Source organism: Dipteris shenzhenensis, chromosome 13 (assembly GCF_047967505.1).
Source record: "Dipteris shenzhenensis isolate YYH24624 ecotype China chromosome 13, Dip_SZ_1.0, whole genome shotgun sequence".
NCBI lineage: Eukaryota > Viridiplantae > Streptophyta > Polypodiopsida > Gleicheniales > Dipteridaceae > Dipteris > Dipteris shenzhenensis.
Window position 1 is genome coordinate 54960749 of NC_141608.1, and position 22636 is coordinate 54983384.

Below are 22636 nucleotides of genomic sequence, written 5' to 3' on the forward strand. Positions count from 1 at the left end.
CAAGAGGGAGACCATAGAGGATGAATCTCGACTATTTGATGACATTCTTGCCACATGGGGGCTGGCTTGAAGAAACCCCCATTTCTGCCAAACAATCTAGAAGGCATACAACATACATCAACTTTGAGCTTCGTATCAAGTAGGTTGTCGAGCTCCTAAACATGGGATCGAAGAAAGGAGCATGGTCCATCACCCAAAAATTCATGTCCATTACTGCCTCTTTTCCTTAACGAATCAAGCTAGAATCGGAATCCAACACAATTTGGCAATGATATCAACGTGCGGGTGTCTAGCAAAAATTAGTGATGAGAGCCCTGAAAAATCACAAAAATTATTTTTGTTTCTTAAAACCACTATGGCCATGCATAATGCCATGTGTGGCATCTAGAATGACAACAATCAGAGAAGTTATTTTCATTTCTTTAACACTAAGGTGGCTAAAGCACTATGGCCATGCTTTTAACAAACGTCCATAAATATTATATAAATTTCAAGGGAAGGAAAAGAGCAAGTGAAAGTGAATAAAGATGGGCCAAAGCTTAAATATGTATGGGGACTTAAATCTCACATAAAAAGAAAATACTTCACTACACCTTAAATGTAAGGCATGTTTCACAAATGTTCAGACTTCACACCCATCCGACGACCAAGGCTAAAAAAACGAGGTGGATGTTAACTCACGCCATTTTTGCAGGCGAGTAGGAAGCGCGCGCGCGAGAGAGAGAGAGATGGTTGTCTTGAGATCACTGAGGATGACCGGCACTGATAACGCATTCCTTCCTTACAAGACCCGGCCACCCACTCAGCATGGGAGCCTCTGGTCCTTCTACTTCATGTGCGTGATGAGCTTGGAGCAGCAGCACGAGGAAGAAAAGAAAGAAGACCAGTGGCCTCCGTTTATGGCCCTTATCGATACCTTTAACTTTTCTGGTAAGTTTTCGTAACATGGATTGTGCTTGAAAAAGAACAGACGAGCGACGAGAATCATCCAGGCCACCGTCCATAAACATCATACGCATGCCAAAATTAGATCATATTGAACATCGCTTCATGAATCCTGGTCCGGAAACGTGTGGAATAAGCATAGGAGTGAATCCTGCCTATGCAAGTCAAAGCCAAAGGTCACGCATGATTACTCTTAATTCTCGGAGGCATAGATCACAGAGTAGTTTTTTCACACACAACATGCACATAACTGACGTTACATACGGCAGATCTCATAAGACCCTGTATATGCGAATTAGTTTGGATTATAAAAAAAACGAGCTGCACCTATTGCCACTTACAGGGCATGCCAACCATGAACTTTGATCTGTAGATCTTGGCCTGCAGGAGGCAAGAACCAGGACAACCGAGGACCAGGAGCAAGGAGCTGAAATCAGGACCAACTGGGCCTGGAACAGGTCGCCTGGGCAGCACGGGAGGCTGAACCTGGAAGCAGGAAGATTGGAGCGTTGAGAACTTAGGGCCTTCGCCTTTTAGTCCAGTGACAGTGCCAGGGAAGCGATTGAAACAGCTTGCAAGCAGTTGTGGTCTTGTATCATCTTGGAGTTCCAGAGGGGCATGAGGTGTATCGGGCCGAGATGTGGAGCTAGTGAGATTGAGATGGTCAGGATGCTGGACAAGATACGGGCTGAATATTCATCCTTCAAGCCAATGGACATTCATTTGTATCATGTCTTTGCAGAGTTTGACCCTGCACATGTAAATTTTCTCTGCACATGTAAATTTTCTTTTATATATATATATATATATATAGAGAGAGAGAGAGAGAGAGAGAGAAAATGATTTAGTAACATCTACAAAAGGCCAAAATGACCTATGAGACCTAGAAACATAAGAAAGTCTAGTTACAATCCACTTTGTATGAATGTATGCTCTTGTGCGCTTGTGTGTCTGAGAGTATATATTGATACAAAGTTCTCCCTCTACGCCTTTTCAGTTCTCTCTCTACCTCTATCTCCTACCCCTTTCTCTATACCTTTCCTCTTCTCCCTCTTCTTTCTTCTCTATGTTCCCCTCTCCCTCAGCCATCCTTGGCTTTCCTCCCCTTTCCCTTGCACTCTTCATTGCACCTTGTGGAGGCATTCAACCACCCATTTGCTTGAATATTGGCCTTGATAAGATCTCAGTTCAGTTGCAGCTTTGCTTGCATTTAGAGTTATTTCTTTCTCTTTTGCTTGCTCTGGGGATCTTCTTTTCAGGTTGCCTGTGTCGATCAGGGAAGAGTAAGAAAGATCCTTATGCATGTATTCCCTATGAGAAGGAACTATTGTGATGCGTAAGAACACAAAAGTGCAAACGATCCCGATTCTGCAAGAGAGAAAAGGATCCTGATATGCCCGCAGTTGCACGACATAGTTTTGGGTACGGCTGTTCCAATCTGCCGATTAGCCAAAAAGAAATAAATTCAGTGGTGTATGGGGTCTGCGATGTGATTTCCGGCCAGATATGTTGACTGAAGACGGAATGTTTACGGAGCTATTGAATTCCACCCTCTAAAGAGAATCATTGATAATCCTCACAGACGACATATGAAATTGGTACAAAGCAAAGATGGATTCGACTTGGGGCAAATAACCTCGTCATTGTTGGTTTTAACGGATTTTCCCATTAGATAAGGCAAGTTCACAAATTTGTGACGTTTGGGATAATTGTCAGCATATGCGATTGTGTACGCAGCTGAAGATGATGTCGTCTGTAATTGGCATGTGGAATCATCTGTTTGATAATCACGTTACTCTTGCTGCATAGAAATCAATAGAGTGGCACCCATGATGTCAAGATTGAGATATTCATAAAAGAACAAAACTAAATTGAGAACTTTTTGGAAAAGAGCTACAGGCTTCAGATCCATAGGCATATCAAGTTCACATTTTTTTTTCTTGACTTCTGCCTACAACAGTTTGTTGAATACGCTGGGGAATTTAAGCCAATGTAAGCGAGAACGGAATAGTCCATGTCGACAAGCAGTTTGTGCAAGTATGCCTTATATAGTACAGTTGGATCTCAGACTGAAAGAGGAGACAAAATGAGTTCCATAAGAGACAAGAGGTAATTGCAAGCCACAAATTTTAGAGAGCAACCAAGAATTAGCATTTTGGAGATCAAAAGACGCGATTTGGGTATCGCCCCTATAAATCAGCTAAAGCCGTAAATACTACATGAAATTGCTGAAGGGAGCATTACTATATGAATTAACGAATACAGAAGGGTAGCTGCACCAAAAAGAAAGAAAAAAGAAAATTTTGCTTGAGAGTAGCATAGGTGGTTCCTTGATCTATCATGTTAGAACATAAACAAAGACAATTTCTGGACAGATCAAATTGTGCATACGTTCCTACAATATTGAGAAAGGTGTAGACAATTACCAAGTTGTAAAGCACAGTTTATGCCTCTAATGGTGGACAGAGAAGTCTACACTAATGCATGCTAATGCAAACAACAACAGGGGTAGTTGAAGAAATAAAAATCTAAAATAGAATGCATATGTTGATGGGATAGATGCAACTAGTATCCCTATATAGTATATTGTTGAAAATTTGCAGACACAGTTTATGCGTAACTTGGGCGAAAATTTCACAAATGGAAATTTGAATGTCCGCTAATACGGCAAAAATATATCCCTAGATGAATTCAAGAACATGCCCAAACTCATCACATGAAAATTAAAAATTTTAAACAAGAAGTGCAATTTATAACTTCATGGTAGTCATCAAATCAATTATAAACCATCAACTCCATCATGCATAGTAGGGACTAGTTACCATGACATCCCCACTAACGTCATTAGCGCCCAGTAGTGGGTGTAGAACTCTGTATCAATATATGCTCTAACACACACACACGAGCATACATTCATACAAAAGTCTACATACTGAGTTTTTGACAAAGCTACGGAGGTTCTGGTCAGACTCAGCCATAATGAAGGCTAGCACTGAAGGGAGAAGGCTAATCAAACCATAGTCCAAACTTATTATTTCATTTTAGTCTCAACACGCCAATGTAAGCTCAATAAGTAAGGCATGGAAAAAGGCGCAATTAAATCATCATTGCATGATTTATGTTGCATCCTTGGACAAGCATCACTTGTGTCTACTATCTCCCAAAGGCTTGGTCTTACTTCCAATTTGTAGTGCTTATCTGAATTGAGAAGCTCTTAGTAATGGACCACACCACCTTTATGTTGGTTAGACCTCAACCAAAAGTAACAATTTCATTCTATGAAAGAGACTAAATTCATCTATTGTCGAACATTTAACCCTCTTCTATGGCTCAACCATTGCTTGTTCATACAAAGAAGAGGGACTGCACATTTCATAAAACATACTTTAATGTAGTAGTAGCACATGCAAATCTTTTGTTTACACCAATAATTATCTTAGATACCTCGAGCAAATTTGTCCACTGATCTTCGTCCCCATTGCACTCCTCATTCCTTTTCCAAATCATCAAGCCATCAATAACATTTTTCTAGTATATTTGGTATTTGGAAGTTTTATGTTAAGGAGAGTGGTTGTGTGTAGTTGGCTTGTAGACAATGAAAATCTGGCTATTGTTTGCTTGTGGCTATTCTGGAGTTGCTCTAGCCTCCAGCCCGTGACATTGCTTAGGAAGATGATGATGTTGCCTTGCCCACGCCAAAGCTCTCACATCAATGTGACATACACGGAGGTCAAACAAGAGCGGTGAACAAGAGCAGTTTGAGAATGGAGATGTGAAAGATGATCTAGTTCCACCTTTGAAAATAAGTATACTTTCAAAACAAGATGTGTTCATTTCTCCGACATCTATTGATGCTTCACAATACAATCCTACAAATCAGCAATCCCATAGGCATTGATAATGGGAAATGAGAAACAAGCTGGCTTTAAAAAAAACCAGCATGTTTCAAGAGAACTCAGCTCACATCCCAGGGAACTCCCCATTGCCCACATGCGTGCACACAACATAAACATATACTGGTGGGTCATTCCAATTCCATTGAACAAGGTCAAATCCCTTTGACCAAGATCAATGTCTCTTGACCGAAGTCAATACTGGGTTCTCAGGTGACCGAAGCCAATCACACAACTATCTTGAGGGCACTTTTGAGACTACAACGTTACGTGTTGGTGGGTGAGATTTTGAACTTAAGATGGGTGTGCACTCGTGTCGGATTTTTTTTGGGCGTAATGATTGCCACACTTGTGCAATAATGGCATACAATTTGTTAAAATTCTTAGTTCTAAACACGACCGAGCTCGACACATGTCATTAGATGCATTTACTCGATGAGCATCCATGTCACAACCACTATGTATTTTGTCAAAAGCCTCCTTGTTCTGAACTCCACAGAGCTCTTCACCTATTAATACATGAACACCAGAGAGGTTGACACACGTCGCTACATGCATTTTGTTATTCTCATGCCAACTCTTTAAGCACCATCACCTAGTCTAACCCTTGGGCCGGTTCCCGTATTCTCCCGAGTTTTTGGAATTGCTACTGCCAATCCACTGGGCCGGTAGTCTCGTTTAATATAATCTGGTTCCTTGGACTTAATCCACTGGGGTCCGATTCCCCTTCACTTGGATTCCTCCAAGTTCCTTTAGGACAAAGTCAGTGCTTTGACTAAGTCCTTTCACAAAATCTTTGGTTGATTAATTAAATTCTTAATTAACAACTACCTGGGTCTCTAATCCTGAGTCAAGTCCCTGACTGGAATCTGCCCATCTTTGACCATTAAATAATGCATTGATTCAAATCAAACTTTGATCAACTTTATTAATCCAATGATTAATTATAAGTGGTGACATCCCCTCGGCTTCTAATCTGTTGTCCTCAACAAGCTTCCTTATAGATGTCCAAGATCTCTAGATGGTCAGACAACATGTCTGCATCCATCCACTTGGCATGTAATGCCGAATAGTTCTAAAATTTTACAAGGTATCTGTAAAATTTCGTGCCTTGGGGGCCCTTATGTACAGTATGGTACACAATTTGTTTTGGTTGGACGATCTCCTCCAAATCTTCCACCACTGGTGGGTCTTCCAAAACTGGTTCCATTGGTTTTGGTCCTGGTACTTCTTGAGAAGACTCACATGAAAGGCATTGTGAATCCTCCAGCGATCTAGCAACTCCAATCAGAAGGATACTGGATTTATCTCATGTATGACTTTGAATGGCCCATAGTACCCGGGGAATAGTTTAGCATACGCCTTTTCTTTACCCTTCCATCTTGCGGAGCCTTGTCTTCTCAAACCTTAGAAGTACCCACTCTCCAACTTTGAGGTCAAGCTGCCTTCTATGTTTATCTGCAGCTTCCTTTTGCTTTAACTGAGACCTCTCTATGGCTGTCCGTACCTAGCTGAAAGCTGTCTCGAGATCTCTGACATACTCATCAGCTGCAAAAATCTCATCCTTTGTCCGAAGGATTGGGGGTAAAATTACTTTTCCTTAGATGACCTCAAATGGAGCTTTTCTTGTGGAGCTAGGCATTGTATTATTATAGGCAAACTCCACCAATGGGAGATACTTTTCCCACTTAGTTTTTGCTCAGCCACGTAACATTTAAGCAAATCCAATATAGTGGAATTTGCTATCTCACTTTGACCATCTGTTTGAGGATGAAATGAAGAAGAAGAATTCAACTTCGTCCCCAAGTTGTCAAACAAAACTCTCTAGAATAGGCTGGTCATTTTGGGATCACGGTCACTTACAATGGACTTAGGCATCCCATGGTGCTGAAATATCTGTGCAATAAACACCCTTACCATATGATCTACCTTAATTGTCTTTTTATCTAGAATGAAATGAGCTTGCTTACTAAAGCGCTCAATAACAGTCCATATCCCATCATTCCCGTTTTTCAATCTTGGCAGATCAAACACGAAGTCCATTGCTATACTTTCCCACAGTGCCTTCTAGTACTGGGAGTGGCATCAAAAGACTAGGTGTCTTATGCCTATATACTTGACCTTTTGACAAGTTAGGCATTCTGTGACAAACTAATACAAATCTTTTCGCATTCTTGGCCAAAAGAAGTATCTTTCCAAAGCTTGGGTGGTTGAGGCAATCCCTCTGTGTCTTGCATAGGGTGGTGCATGACATTCTTCCATGATTTTCTGCCTTAACCCTCGGGTGATGCATAGGCAATCAGCTTTCATGAGATATCCATCTTTCATGGAGTACTGACTAGAGGACTGTCCCTCAAGCATTTGCTGGAAAATTTCCCCAAAGTTTGGATCCTTTGCATATTGGGACTGCATATCTTGTAAGTCTTGATGATAGGCAATAGTGACATTATGCACTTGAGGTCTCCTAGACAGAGCATCTGTTGGAGCCAAGTAAGAGGTCCAAACCCGTCGCGGAAGAGGCAGTGGTATTGACCTCGGATGGCATAGTAGATGAGGCATATGGTAGTGAAATGCTCCTTGGACTCAATCTCGTGTAGATCACAAAAGGTACAAATGCGACTCTCTCGTGGAATGCCCTCTGCTCGTCTGCTCTCGATGCGTAGTCGATGTGAGGAGACCCTGAACTGACCAAGAGAAATCCAAAGTGCATGAGGGAAATGTAGTTGTATGTATCCTGGCGGAATGATGAATCCCTCTGGTAAGATCTGGAGACAAGGTGTGCGGTAAAACTCGAGCTTCACTGGAAGCTTAGGGGGGGCCAACCATGTCCTAAACCAATTGGAACCAATGCGGACACGTCTTGTCACCCTCTCATATAAAGCCACCACAGCCCTTATAACCTCCTGTCCATAACCCAAATCCTGGAGTTCTCTGATGAGTCGGGCGCGTGGTATTGTGTCAAATGCCTTGTGGAAGTCCACAAAACAGCAATAGACTCTCTGTCTCGTGTGTCTAGCCTCCTCCATGATGTATTAACGTCGTCAAAAGCCCTCGCGGGGCTATGCGACAAAGAGCGCGACAAGAGATCTCATACAAGCTACATGGGGCTGAAACTGAAAATTTTTTAAAAAAGGGGTAACAATAAGAGAGCAGTACCATAAGCATCTACTGTTTGCGTGGGTACAGAGAGCAATATACAAGATATCATTAGGATGTATCGTGTCGATCGGGTGCCAAAGTAGCTTGATGAGTAGAGAGGATTTCCTGTATCAATAGCTATCGAGTAGAGCTATGACGTGGGGGTGGACGAGGTCTATGTGTATGGCGGATTTGGAGAGACATATCAGCAGTGACACCATGGCTAGAGCGATGCTCTCCAAAAAGGGAGGGGATCAGGCGAGCTCGGATAGTGTAGGCAGCAGGCTTGTGATGTCGTCTCCAATCGGCATGGAGCTCAGAGATCACCTCATCAGCTGAGTCAGAGTGACCCAGTACAATCTCAAGTGTGAAGAAGTCAGTAACATGTCGCTGTCTCCTATCTATCTAATCTGCTATGGTCTCTCGCTGCTGCTGTCTCGTTTGTCGTATGAGCATGTCTCTGTGTCTCCTCATCTCTAGGAGATAAAGACCAACGCAAACTTGGTCATAGAAATGGATCAGTCATGTGAGTGGACCAAAACCAGAGTCCTCTAGGAAGAGTCAATGGTATCGTCCACGTATCTCGTAGTAGATTGGGCAAAAAACATAAGAAGTGCTCCTTTGTCTCGATCATCCCTGTGGTGCATAGTCTACAGAGTCGTCTCTCTCTAGGGATCCCTGTTGCTCGCCCTGCCTCAATCTCAAGTTGATGTGACGAGACCCGCATCTGTCCGATGGCAATCCTCAAGGCGTGTGATACACGACGGAAGCAATACATGACTGAAGAGTGCCAAACCTCAACCTCGACTCACCATGGTCAAAGTCAATCAGAGGGAAGTATTGGCGCAATGGTACGCGGGATACACCTGTTGGTGCACATGGGAAGGAGTCCAACAGTTAAGAGGCATAGGTGGTGCACCAACCCTCTCAACCAACTAGTGTCAGGAGCGCAGGAGAACACATGGAGCACGGGATTCACTGACCCAGGACAGGCTGGAGTGTTGCGGAAGCCATCAAGGACAGAGCGGGCCACAAACGGTGGAATGGCTAAGGATGGCTAAGGGTGCAAGAAGACATCCAATAGGAAGAAGGAGAGGAGATTGGCAGCGGGGGGTGGAGCAGAGGAGGAGAAGGTGAAGAGGGGGAAAGGGAAAGGGGAGAGGACATTCTGGCAGGGGCGAGAGGCGGGAGTGAAGGAGTGAGAGGCTAGAGTCAAGAGCTCGCCTCGTGTGTATCTTCGGGGAGTGTATCAGTCATCTTGCTTTCTAATGAGTTATGCTACTTCCCATCTCTGCTCGCTACTCTAAAATCTCTTTTCGTTGTGTTCTCCTCCCCTCCTCTCCCTTCACCTGGTACAACGGACCTGTGTCATGTGGTTGAAGTTCCTTGCTGTTCATGTCGAGGGATGGCTTTCATGATGTTGTTCCGCTTTGGTCTTCTTCTTGCTCACATCACTTCAGCACTTGTACCGCTTGCACATAGTTGACACCATCTACCGCTTGCACATAGTTGACACCATCGACAAGCACTCACCTACGTACCACCAGTGACACTTATGGCACGTCTTACTCGCTTCTCGCACCAGTGGCCCTAGGCCTCCGGTAATACTTCCGGAAGTGTTAGGAAACCCCCCCCCCTCAGACAGTTTATGGCGATCACGGTGGGACACTGCTGGTGTTGAGTAGCACGAGTGAAGTGGTGATCTAGGGTCCTAGAGAGAGGTCTTATGCCGAGTAGTTCTGAAACATTTGAAGGAGCTAGTGAGAGAACTCGGAGGTACTTGAGGAGAGTGGAGAAAAGACTTCCGGCAGACCAAACTAGGTACAAGAAGCATTACGTGCGACGTAAGTTTGCGAAGTCCTCAACTCGAGCACAAAGTGAGCCCATTGGAGCAGTAGCCAGAGCAAGTACATCGACACTCTCATTGACTTGGACCAACAGGAACCCTGGTGGTCAGATCCGGACTCCGGAGAAGAAGAAGTGCAAAGCGGAGAACAGGTGAAAGAAGAGGGTACTAAGGACGAGGACTCCTCAGGGACTCATCAAGGTCAAGGCAGCCCCTCTCCTCCTCCTGCAACGATGTCTTCATCAACCACCTCTTCTACCGGAGTGGTGACTCCATCTGCTCCCGCCTCAACCTCTTGTGGACAAGCTGCTACCTCATCTGTTATGCATAGCTCCGGGCTCCTAGCTAATCCTTCTTCTACATCTATTCCATTGGGGGGTACTTTTGCTCCGGCCATGCCTTTACCTGCCATGATGGTTTCATCTCCCTTTCCATCCACACCGGTGTTGCCTTTTCCACCACCTTCTTCCTTCCCTTCTGCTTACTCATCCATGACTTCAACTCCGTCCCTCTCTTTCCCAAATGCTCTCCCATCCTCTTTCACCCCCACATCTTCCATGTTCTCACCCTTTCCCTCTGCAACACCGAGACCCCCCACTTACGCCCTACCATCTGGGTACACTTCCTCTATGACTACATCAGTAGTGACTTCTCCATTGTGGTCCTCCACAGGAGGAGTTGTCGGGGTGGTCTCCTCCTCGGGAGCGCCAACACTCATTACAGCCCAAACGGGACTCCCTCCAACTCTTGCATCCTCTCCAACCTCTCGGGTGGGGATGGCCGTTCTCAGTCCTCCAGACAGAGCTAGACTTCTCGAGCTACTGAACAAGGTCCACGTGAAGACTCAAAAGTTCAAAGGCCACCTCCATGAGGATGCGGAAGCTCATGTGAGGAAGTTCCTCACAGCATGTAGAGCTAAAGGTGTGGAGAATGAGCATGCGTTCCTTCACATCTTTCCCTCGTCATTGGAGGATGCCGCGGATGTATGGTACAGTCAATTTCCTCCGGACCACTTCCAGACGTGGACAGACCTAAGGGAGGAATTCTTACGCACTTTCAAGTTGGAAAAATCGAACACATGATTGTCCAAGAGTTATCCACTGACACCATGAAGCCTGGAGAGAGCATCTCTGAGATGTACACAAGGATGAGGGTCTTGGCGGCAAAGATGTCGGTGCCACCCAATGACGCCGTCATGAAGGGGTGGTTTTTGACGGCTTTACCCTCCACCATTGCTATAAGGCTGGTTGACAAACTTCCTGAGCATGCCTCACTACAAGATATTCTGAGGGAAGCGGTGAAGATGGAACGGTCCCAGTTAAGTTTCGCCTCAACACCCGCTCAGACCGCCCAACTTCCGAGAGAAGAGGGCTCACAGGCATGGCAGCAACTCAAGAAGGAATTAGAAGAAATCAAAGAAGGTCTGAAAGACAGAACAAAAGTGGATGGACCGTCATCCTTTGAAGCTCAGATAAGAAGTGGTCTCTGGTGCACCGACTGCAAGGGTTCTGGCCATGGCTACTGGGAATGTCCATCGAAGCGTAAGGTACCCACCCCAACCTCCTTTTGCACATTTTGTGAAATTCATGGACATGATGCCTCCGAGTGTAGGTATCTTAAGGGGTTGAGGAAGCTTCTGCCGGAGTATCCAATTGGGGAACCACTGGTGGCTACAATCAACAGAGCTGCACCGACCACTTCAGGGCCAGTACCCCTAGCTTCAGCCCCTGTGAAGGCACCTGAACCACCCACCCACCCAATCATTCCACCTCCACTACTTCCTAATCCTCCTAATTCTCCTTTGCTCCAAGCTCCTACTCCTAGTGAATTTGGGGCTCCATACTTCTACCCTCCGCCCTACTATGCACAGTATCAACCACCTATGTCAGGGGATGGTTATGGACCCCCTTATATTCGCGGTCGACGGGGTGGGTTCCGAGGTGGACGTGGAGGCAGAGGTACCAACTTTCGCAGGCCCATCATGTGCTATAGATGTGGCGAGTACGGCCATTACCAAGATGATTGTACACAACCATTCGGGGGACCCTCTTGTACACAGTGCAACACAAATGACCACTATACCAGAGATTGTCCCAATGGCAGAAGGGAATTAACATCGCAAGTCAACATGGTTGACCTAGTAGTGGCGGGGGAGGGTGACAAACCCCATTTGATTGGTGCAGTGTTGGGAGCTGTGACTAGGTCACAAATGAAGGGTGACAGTAGTAAGGATGATTCAACATCAATATCGGAGGCCTCATCACCAACTAATACCAGCTCAGTCACTAGAAGAGCATCCCCACCTCCTTCCTCCAAGGTGGACAGTGGGCACAAGACTACATCACCCTTGTCCTCTCCTGTAACTGGATTAGAAAGGACCCGAAGGGCCCCACAGCCATCAAGACCTATCAATAGCTCTAAAACTACCTCAGCTCCAAGTGAGCAATCTATGCCTTCAAGGTATCAGGAGGTGATCAGGAGTGTCACCAAAGATCTTCAATCTAGTTCTGAAGATGAAGGCGTCACACCTCAGTTTCCTTCCCGCAAGTCCAAAATAGTGAGGTTTGCAACAGAAGTGATAACTTCAGGGCAAAAACGTGAAGAGTCGCAGGCAGGCCCATCCACCTTCCACTCAGGAAGCACAATGAAGCAAGAGAAGGAAAAAGGGGTGAAGCCTAGTAGTGCCAAAGAAAAGGGGAAATGGGTGATGGGAGAGTCACCACAGGAAATATTGACTGAGAATCCAGAGGCACCTCCTCTCCCTCGCGTAAGCTTCGACCCTCGGCCAGAAGCTCGGCGGATGAAGGCACAAAAGGTTGCTGCTACTGTCCAGCCCTATTCTTTGATGGATGACTTGATGGATTTTAGGCCCAATATCACCTTACGACAACTCTGTCAATTGTCTCCACATATCAAGCATCAGACTATTGCATTTTTGAATCGCATGCCAGGAGGGCGCCAAAGGGGATTTGTTCAGGGCGGACCCACACCAGAGACAGTAACAGTTCAAGATGGAGTAACACTAGACAATTGCTCAGCCTATGCTGCCCTCACATGTGAACAAAGTCCCAAGCTCGCAGTGGAGATCAATGGGGTGGAGCTGAAAGATGTTTTCTTGGATGGTGGGGCAGCAGTAAACATCATGCCGAGAGGTACTCTTCAACAACTGGGTTTGAAATTGACAACTGACGTACATTTCCAAGTACGCATGGCGGATCAACGCAAGGTGAAGCCTATGGGGGCTGTAAAAGGTGTTCACATGAAGATTGGGGGAGTTACATTCCTGTCCAATTTTGTTGTACTTAATATGACAGAGGGTGAGCAGACTTATCCTCTACTTCTTGGTAGACCATGGTTACGCTCAGCAAAGGCCATTCAAGATTGGTCAAGTGATGAAGTTCGACTACCTTTGGGATCCACATCCTTAGAAATAGACATGGTTACTGGAAGGGCCCGCCACCGACCTGTGGAACTTGGGGAAGAGGATTTTGAAGAAGAAGAAGGGGTGGAAGAGGAGCGATGGGCACTTGGGGATGGGCACTTGGGGATTGGCCCCTACAGGAAGAAGAGTTGGCCTATGTGGAGGACTCACCCTTCCAAGGTGAAACCGATGTAACAGCGGCACGAGATGTTGGTGAGAGCTTGACGTACTTGTTGGAACATGCTAGACCAGATGAGGAAGAAGCTGTCATCTTGGATTGGATGGGGGCCCTGGGATCCTTAGCCATCAACATGGTGGAGTTGTGTCCAGAAGAGGATCCTGAAGCCCATTTTGGTACTTCACAGAATGCGCAAGAGGTGAGCCAGGAAGCCTCTTCCCCACCTGGTTTGGCTGATCTCATGTATGAACGGATGCCTTTTGGCCTTCTTAATAATCCCCACATGTATCAGCGAATGATGTCCGCAAGTACCAGACCAAGTGGTGGGGAGGCCACCAGGGTGACTCAAAGACAAGACCATGAAGCAGCAATGGAAGCAATGGATGCACACGACATGGATGCCTCACACCAAGAAAATGACCATGGGGTCACAACAGAGGAGGAAGAGGATCCTATGCAAGAAGATGATGAGCGAGCGGAGCATAATGATGGACCTGAAGAGAACACTTATGAATCTATGGAAGAAGAAGATGACCACATAGATCATAGGCTGGCTGAGCACAATGATGGTATTGGAGAATACACTCATGGATCTGCAGAAGAAGAGGATGATCACCTACTTACTGATGTCACTCAAAGGCAGGAGGTACCGGAAATGACTCTTGGAAGGGTTATTGAATCCATTATGCAATCTGACCAACCTAGGAGGGGTCAAGAGGCCGGACAATTTGAAGGAGCCGTCCACATTCACACTGGAGTCTGGAACTTCAGACCTTCGAGGCAAGCCCACAGCATACAGGGAGAAGAAGATGTCACGGACCTTGTTCTACTCGACTTATATATGTCAGAAGCTGACTCCCCAGTGACACAGGAGGTTCATGACACTACATACGAGGTGGTTGGACTACCATATAGAGGAATGCTCAAGCAAGCACAAAAAGGAAAGAAGAGAATGGGCCCAACTGTTGCCTCTACATTTCAACCATTTCCAGAACACACCCAACCGTCCTATCCGAGCTCTTGGATGGAAGTAGTGGGGAATTTTTCTCTAGATGATTCTCCTGCGCACCCAGCAGTGGGAGTAGAAGAACCGAACAACTCCGCATCAGGAAGCATACCTCAGGTTGACCATGCCAGGGATTGGAGGTATCTGAACATAGGGACAGAAGACCAACCGCGACATCTTAAGGTAGCCAGTTGGGTCTGGGAACATGACTATCTCTTGCTGCATTGTCTGATTTTTTTCAAGAGTATGTTGATGTCTTTGCCTGGTCATATAAGGATTTAAAGGGAGTACCCACTGAGTTCATGGAACATCGCGTCGATCTATATCCGGAAGCAGAGCCGGTGATCAGGGGACCATATCGCATGAATCCTAACTATGGCAAGGCTGTCCATGCTGATATTCAAAAGATGGAGCAAGCAGGGTTGATCTACCCTGTTGACTACTCCGAATGGCTTAGTGGCATCGTAGTGGTACCCAAAAGAGAGACTGGAAAACTCCGAGTTTGTGTCGACTATAGGAGTTTGAATACCGCCACACGTCGGGATAGGTTTCCTCTCCCCTTCACTAACAGGGTGCTAGAAACCGTAGCTGGTCATGCTCTCTACTCCTTCATGGATGGATACAGTGGGTATAACCAGGCTCGGGTGCGAGAGCAAGATCAGTTAAAGACTACCTTCGTGACCCAATGGGGAACTTATGCTTACCGGATGATGCCTTTTGGTCTATGCAATGCACCGGCCACGTTTCAACGTCTTGTCACCAAACTCTTCCAAGAGAACATCGGAAAGTTCCTTGAGGTATTCTTGGATGACTTCTCTGTGTTCAATGGTAAGAATGCTTCTCACCTCGAACCTGCTATTCAGACTGATCACATGAGTAAGTTGAGGTGGGTTTTTGATAAGTGCAGAGAAGCTAGGTTGTGCTTGAATCCGGACAAATGCTTCTTCCTCGCCTTGCGAGGGGTCCTCCTTGGCCACATCGTCTCAGCTAAGGGAATGACCACGGACCCAGCAAAGGTGGAAGTGATATTGACCTTGCCTATTCCTCGCACACCTAGAGAAGTCAAGTCTTTTTTGGGACATGTGGGTTATTATAGAAGATTCATCAGGTCCTATGCCGACATAGCGGTGGCGTTGACGGAACTCCTTCGGCAGGAGCAGTCCTTCAACTGGTCGGCACCTCAACAACTGGCGTTTGACAACCTCAAGGATCGTCTAGTAAAGGCACCCATCTTGCGGCAACCTCAATGGGATGTCATTTTTCATGTGCATGTAGATGCAAGTGGGCTGGCCATTGGGGCGATATTGGCCCAACCAGATGAAGAGCACAAACTCGACCTACCTGTGTACTTTGCAAGCAGACAACTCAATGGAGCAGAAAGAAACTATAGCACCACTGAACGCGAAGGCTTGGGCATGGTCTATGCCATGACAAAGTATCGGCACTATCTCTTGGGTAGTAAGTTTATCATCATTACTGATCATCAAGCTCTCAAGTACTTACTGAACAAACCAACGCTTGGGGGGAGAGTGAGTAGGTGGATTCTTCTATTTCAAGAGTTTGACTTTGACATCCTAGTGAGAGCAGGCCGATTACATCAACCAGCAGACCACTTGTCAAGGATCTCTTCAGGTGAAGCAGCCATAGGAGTTGATGATGACCTTCCAGATGCGGGCCTCTTCCGTGTCGACGCCACAGTACCAAAAGATGACTGCCTGTTTGCTGTGGATAGCTTTCCCCCATGGTATGCAAACATTGTACAATTGTTGTCTACAGGGGAGTTCTCCAAAGGGTTAACTCCAGCACAAAAGCGGAGGCAGATTCTTCAGGCTGCTCCTTTCAAACTGATCGCGGGTCAGCTGTACAAGTTGGGGAAGGACCACATTTTGAGGAGGTGTGTGCTCCCTCATGAAACACAAGACATCCTTCAGGAGGCTCACTCAGGAATGGGGGGAGGTCATATGGCACCAGAGGCCACTGCTAGAAAGATAATGCGCTCTGGGTTGTGGTGGCCAAAGCTATTCCAAGACTGCTATGCTTATGTGCGCCACTGTGACTCATGTCAAAGAGGGGGGCCGAAGCCTACCCGACGGGAGTACCTTCCCCTTCAGCCATCCAGCCCTGTACCCCCCTTCTATAGATGGGGATTGGATTTTGTTGGACCCATCTCTCCTGCAACTCGAAGAGGGAACAAGTATGCTCTGATTGCTACTGATTATGGCACTAAATGGGTGGAGGCTAAGGCCGCGAAGACCTGCACTGCTCAAGTTGTGGCCTCATTCTTGTATGATCAAATCATTTCTAGGTTTGGATGTCCTGTGGAATTGATGAGTGACAGAGGTACCCACTTTCTCAATGATGTCATCGCTGACCTCATCACCCAACTGCAAATTGTTCACAAGACCTCTAGTTCATACTACCCTCGAGCCAATGGTTTGGCCGAGAGCTCCAATCAGACCATGTCTCATATTGTGGCTCGGTTATGCCTTCATTCCTTGGCAGATTGGGATATTCTACTACCAGCTGCTCTTTTTGCTTACAGAACCGCATACAAGGCTAGCACTGGATATTCACCCTTCCAGCTAGTTTACGGCTTGGAGGCGGTTATGCCCTATGAGTTCCACATGAAGACCACTAGGGTCATGGCAGAGATGGATGATGACTTGGAGGCATGCACACTTGAGAGATTATGGGATCTTGAAGCCTTGGATGAACATCGTCGTGAAGCGATCCTGGCTCAGGAAGTCTGGCAAAGAAGGCAGAAGGCATGGCATGACAGAAATCTCAGGAAGAGGGAATTCCAAGTTGGCAGCTTAGTCTTGTTATATTCCAGTAAGTTCCTGAAGCATAAACCCAAATTTGTCAGTGGTTGGACAGGGCCCTTCTTTATCACAAGGATTATTCCCAGTGGAGGGGTTTATTTGGCCACCTTGGCGGGCAAGAAGTTACCAGCACGTGTAAATGGCTCACGGGTAAAGAAGTATCATCCACATTGACTCTCTCTTTGGATAAGGATTTCCATTCCTATTAGTTGAATTTCTATTTATTCAAACCACAACAATGTATTCCCTTTCCTAACCCTGTCAAGCTTCTACTCTCTACCCCGTTGCACTCTTTGGTGAGAGACCAATAAAAAACTGAGTTTTCCTTCTCTGGCAAGACGGAGATAGCCCTTGCCTTCTCTGACACACCCTCCTCCTTAATCCTTCTTCACCTCTCTGTCACTCAGGTTCACCTCTCTGTCACCCATGTTCACCTCCAGGTCACCCCTGTTCACCTCCAGGTCACCCCTGTTCACTCCTATGTCAACTCCCCATGTTCACCTCTCTGTCACCCATGTTCACTCCTAGGTCACCCATGTTCACCTCCAGGTCACCCTTGTTCACTCCTAGGTCACCCCTGTTCACCTCCAGGTCACCCCTGTTCACTCCTATGTCAACTCCCCATGTTCACCTCTCTGTCACCCATGTTCACTCCTAGGTCACCCATGTTCACCTCCAGGTCACCCTTGTTCACCTCTAGGTCACCCCTGTTCACCTCTAGGTCACCCCTGTTCACTCCTCTGTCAACTCCCCATGTTCACCTCTCTGTCACCCATGTTCACCTCCAGGTCACCCCTGTTCACTCCTATGTCAACTCCCCATGTTCACCTCTCTGTCACCCATGTTCACTCCTAGGTCACCCATGTTCACTCCCAGGTCACCCCTGTTCACTCCTATGTCAACTCCCCATGTTCACCTCTCTGTCACCCATGTTCACTCCCAGGTCACCCCTGTTCACTCCTATGTCAACTCCTGTTCACTCCTATGTCAACTCCCCATGTTGACCTCTCTGTCACCCCTGTTCACTCCTAGGTCACCCCTGTTTACCTCCAGGTCACCCCTGTTCACTCCTATGTCAATTCCCCATGTTCACTTCTCTGTCACCCATGTTCACTCCCAGGTCACCCCTGTTCACTCCTATGTCAACTCCTGTTCACTCCTATGTCAACTCCCCATGTTGACCTCTCTGTCACCCATGTTCACTCCTAGGTCACCCCTGTTCACCTCCAGGTCACCCCTATTCACTCCTATGTGAACTCCCCATGTTAATGTTTACGGAGCTATTGAATTCCACCCTCTAAAGAGAATCGTTGATAATCCTCACAGACGACATATGAAATTGGTACAGAGCAAAGATGGATTCGACTTGGGGCAAATAACCTCGTCATTGTTGGTTTTAACGGATTTTCCCATTAGATAAGGCAAGTTCACAAATTTGTGACGTTTGGGATAATTGTCAGCATATGCGATTGTGTACGCAGCTGAAGATGATGTCGTCTGTAATTGGCATGTGGAATCATCTCTTTGATAATCACGTTACTCTTGCTGCATAGAAACTAATAGAGTGGCACCCATGATGTCAAGATTGAGATATTCATAAAAGAACAAAACTAAATTGAGAACTTTTTGGAAAAGAGCTACAGGCTTCGAATCCATAGGCATATCAAGTTCACATTTTTTTTTCTTGACTTCTGCCTACAACAGTTTGTTGAATACGCTGGGGAATTTAAGCCAATGTAAGCGAGAACGGAATAGTCCATGTCGACAAGCAGTTTGTGCAAGTATGCCTTATATAGTAAAGTTGGATCTCAGACTGAAAGAGGAGACAAAATGAGTTCCATAAGAGACAAGAGGTAATTGCAAGCCACAAATTTTAGAGAGCAACCAAGAATTAGCATTTTGGAGATCAAAAGACGCGATTTGGGTATCGCCCCTATAAATCAGCTAAAGCCGTAAATACTACATGAAATTGCTGAAGGGAGCATTACTATATGAATTAACGAATACAGAAGGGTAGCTGCACCAAAAAGAAAGAAAAAAGAAAATTTTGCTTGAGAGTAGCATAGGTGGTTCCTTGATCTATCATGTTAGAACATAAACAAAGACAATTTCTGGACAGATCAAATTGTGCATACGTTCCTACAATATTGAGAAAGGTGTAGACAATTACCAAGTTGTAAAGCACAGTTTATGCCTCTAATGGTGGACAGAGAAGTCTACACTAATGCATGCTAATGCAAACAACAACAGGGGTAGTTGAAGAAATAAAAATCTAAAATAGAATGCATATGTTGATGGGATAGATGCAACTAGTATCCCTATATAGTATATTGTTGAAAATTTGCAGACACAGTTTATGCGTAACTTGGGCGAAAATTTCACAAATGGAAATTTGAATGTCCGCTAATACGGCAAAAATATATCCCTAGATGAATTCAGGAACATGCCCAAACTCATCACATGAAAATTAAAAATTTTAAACAAGAAGTGCAATTTATAACTTCATGGTAGTCATCAAATCAATTATAAACCATCAACTCCATCATGCATAGTAGGGACTAGTTACCATGACATCCCCACTAACGTCATTAGCGCCCAGTAGTGGGTGTAGAACTCTGTATCAATATATGCTCTAACACACACACACGAGCATACATTCATACAAAAGTCTACATACTGAGTTTTTGACAAAGCTACGGAGGTTCTGGTCAGACTCAGCCATAATGAAGGCTAGCACTGAAGGGAGAAGGCTAATCAAACCATAGTCCAAACTTATTATTTCATTTTAGTCTCAACACGCCAATGTAAGCTCAATAAGTAAGGCATGGAAAAAGGCGCAATTAAATCATCATTGCATGATTTATGTTGCATCCTTGGACAAGCATCACTTGTGTCTACTATCTCCCAAAGGCTTGGTCTTACTTCCAATTTGCAGTGCTTATCTGAATTGAGAAGCTCTTAGTAATGGACCACGCCACCTTTATGTTGGTTAGACCTCAACCAAAAGTAACAATTTCATTCTATGAAAGAGACTAAATTCATCTATTGTCGAACATTTAACCCTCTTCTATGGCTCAACCATTGCTTGTTCATACAAAGAAGAGGGACTCCACATTTCATAAAACATACTTTAATGTAGTAGTAGCACATGCAAATCTTTTGTTTACACCAATAATTATCTTAGATACCTCGAGCAAATTTGTCCACTGATCTTCGTCCCCATTGCACTCCTCATTCCTTTTCCAAATCATCAAGCCATCAATAACATTTTTCTAGTATATTTGGTATTTGGAAGTTTTATGTTAAGGAGAGTGGTTGTGTGTAGTTGGCTTGTAGACAATGAAAATCTGGCTATTGTTTGCTTGTGGCTATTCTGGAGTTGCTCTAGCCTCCAGCCCGTGACATTGCTTAGGAAGATGATGACGTTGCCTTGCCCACGCCAAAGCTCTCACATCAATGTGACATACACGGAGGTCAAACAAGAGAGGTGAACAAGAGCAGTTTGAGAATGGAGATGTGAAAGATGATCTAGTTCCACCTTTGAAAATAAGTATACTTTCAAAACAAGATGTGTTCATTTCTCCGACATCTATTGATGCCTCACAATACAATCCTACAAATCAGCAATCCCATAGGCACTGATAATGGGAAAAGAGAAACAAGCTGGCTTTAAAAAAAACCAGCATGTTCCAAGAGAACTCAGCTCACATCCCAGGGAACTCCCCATTGCCCACATGCGTGCACACAACATAAACATATACTGGTGGGTCATTCCAATTCCATTGAACAAGGTCAAATCCCTTTGACCAAGATCAATGTCTCTTGACCGAAGTCAATACTGGGTTCTCAGGTGACCGAAGCCAATCACACAACTATCTTGAGGGCACTTTTGAGACTACAACGTTACGTGTTGGTGGGTGAGATTTTGAACTTAAGACGGGTGTGCACTCGTGTCGGATTTTTTTTGGGCATAATGATTGCCACACTTGTGCAATAATGGCATACAATTTGTTAAAATTCTTAGTTCTAAACACGACCGAGCTCGACACATGTCATTAGATGCATTTACTCCATGAGCATCCATGTCACAACCACTATGTATTTTGTCAAAAGCCTCCTTGTTCTGAACTCCACAGAGCTCTTCACCTATTAATACATGAACACCAGAGAGGTTGACACACGTCGCTACATGCATTTTGTTATTCTCATGCCAACTCTTTAAGCACCATCACCTAGTCTAACCCTTGGGCCGGTTCCCGTATTCTCCCGAGTTTTTGGAATTGCTACTGCCAATCCACTGGGCCGGTAGTCTCGTTTAATATAATCTGGTTCCTTGGACTTAATCCACTGGGGTCCGATTCCCCTTCACTTGGATTCCTCCAAGTTCCTTTAGGACAAAGTCAGTGCTTTGACTAAGTCCTTTCACAAAATCTTTGGTTGATTAATTAAATTCTTAATTAACAACTACCTGGGTCTCTAATCCTGAGTCAAGTCCCTGACTGGAATCTGCCCATCTTTGACCATTAAATAATGCATTGATTCAAATCAAACTTTGATCAACTTTATTAATCCAATGATTAATTATAAGTGGTGACATCCCCTCGGCTTCTAATCTGTTGTCCTCAACAAGCTTCCTTATAGATGTCCAAGATCTCTAGATGGTCAGACAACATGTCTGCATCCATCCACTTGGCATGTAATGCCGAATAGTTCTAAAATTTTACAAGGTATCTGTAAAATTTCGTGCCTTGGGGGCCCTTATGTACAGTATGGTACACAATTTGTTTTGGTTGGAGGATCTCCTCTAAATCTTCCACCACTGGTGGGTCTTCCAGAACTGGTTCCATTGGTTTTGGTCCTGGTACTTCTTGAGAAGACTCACATGAAAGGCATTGTGAATCCTCCAGCAATCTAGCAACTCCAATCGGAAGGATACTGGATTTATCTCATGTATGACTTTGAATGGCCCATAGTACCCGGGGAATAGTTTAGCATACGCCTTTTCTTTACCCTTCATCTTGCGGAGCCTTGTCTTCTCAAACCTTAGAAGTACCCACTCTCCAACTTTGAGGTCAAGCTGCCTTCTATGTTTATCTGCAGCTTCCTTTTGCTTTAACTGAGACCTCTCTATGGCTGTCCGTACCTGGCTGAAAGCTGTCTCGAGATCTCTGACATACTCATCAGCTGCAAAAATCTCATCCTTTGTCCGAAGGATTGGGGGTGAAATTACTTTTCCTTAGATGACCTCAAATGGAGCTTTTCTTGTTGAGCTAGGCATTGTATTATTATAGGCAGACTCCACCAATGGGAGATACTTTTCCCACTTAGTTTTTGCTCAGCCATGTAACATTTAAGCAAATCCAATATAGTGGAATTTGCTATCTCAC

The 22636-nt window shown here is 45.2% G+C and overlaps 1 protein-coding gene across 5 annotated transcripts in view; it reads left to right on the forward strand.

Moving 5' to 3' along the window:
* Window positions 1–688: 688 nt before the first annotated feature.
* The window catches only part of LOC147895606 (uncharacterized), a 104438-nt gene continuing 82490 nt past the window's right edge, over window positions 689–22636 (forward strand). For 3 of the 5 annotated variants that reach the window (XM_087383546.1, XM_087383545.1, XM_087383544.1), the window contains exon 1: window positions 689–930. In XM_087383546.1, the coding sequence (XP_087239672.1) occupies window positions 729–930 (202 nt within the window). In that variant the 5' untranslated portion in view covers window positions 689–728. Of the gene's footprint in view, window positions 931–1493; window positions 1705–22636 lie in introns of all 5 variants that reach the window. The other 2 variants (XM_087383543.1, XM_087383542.1) reach the window with 1 other exon arrangement.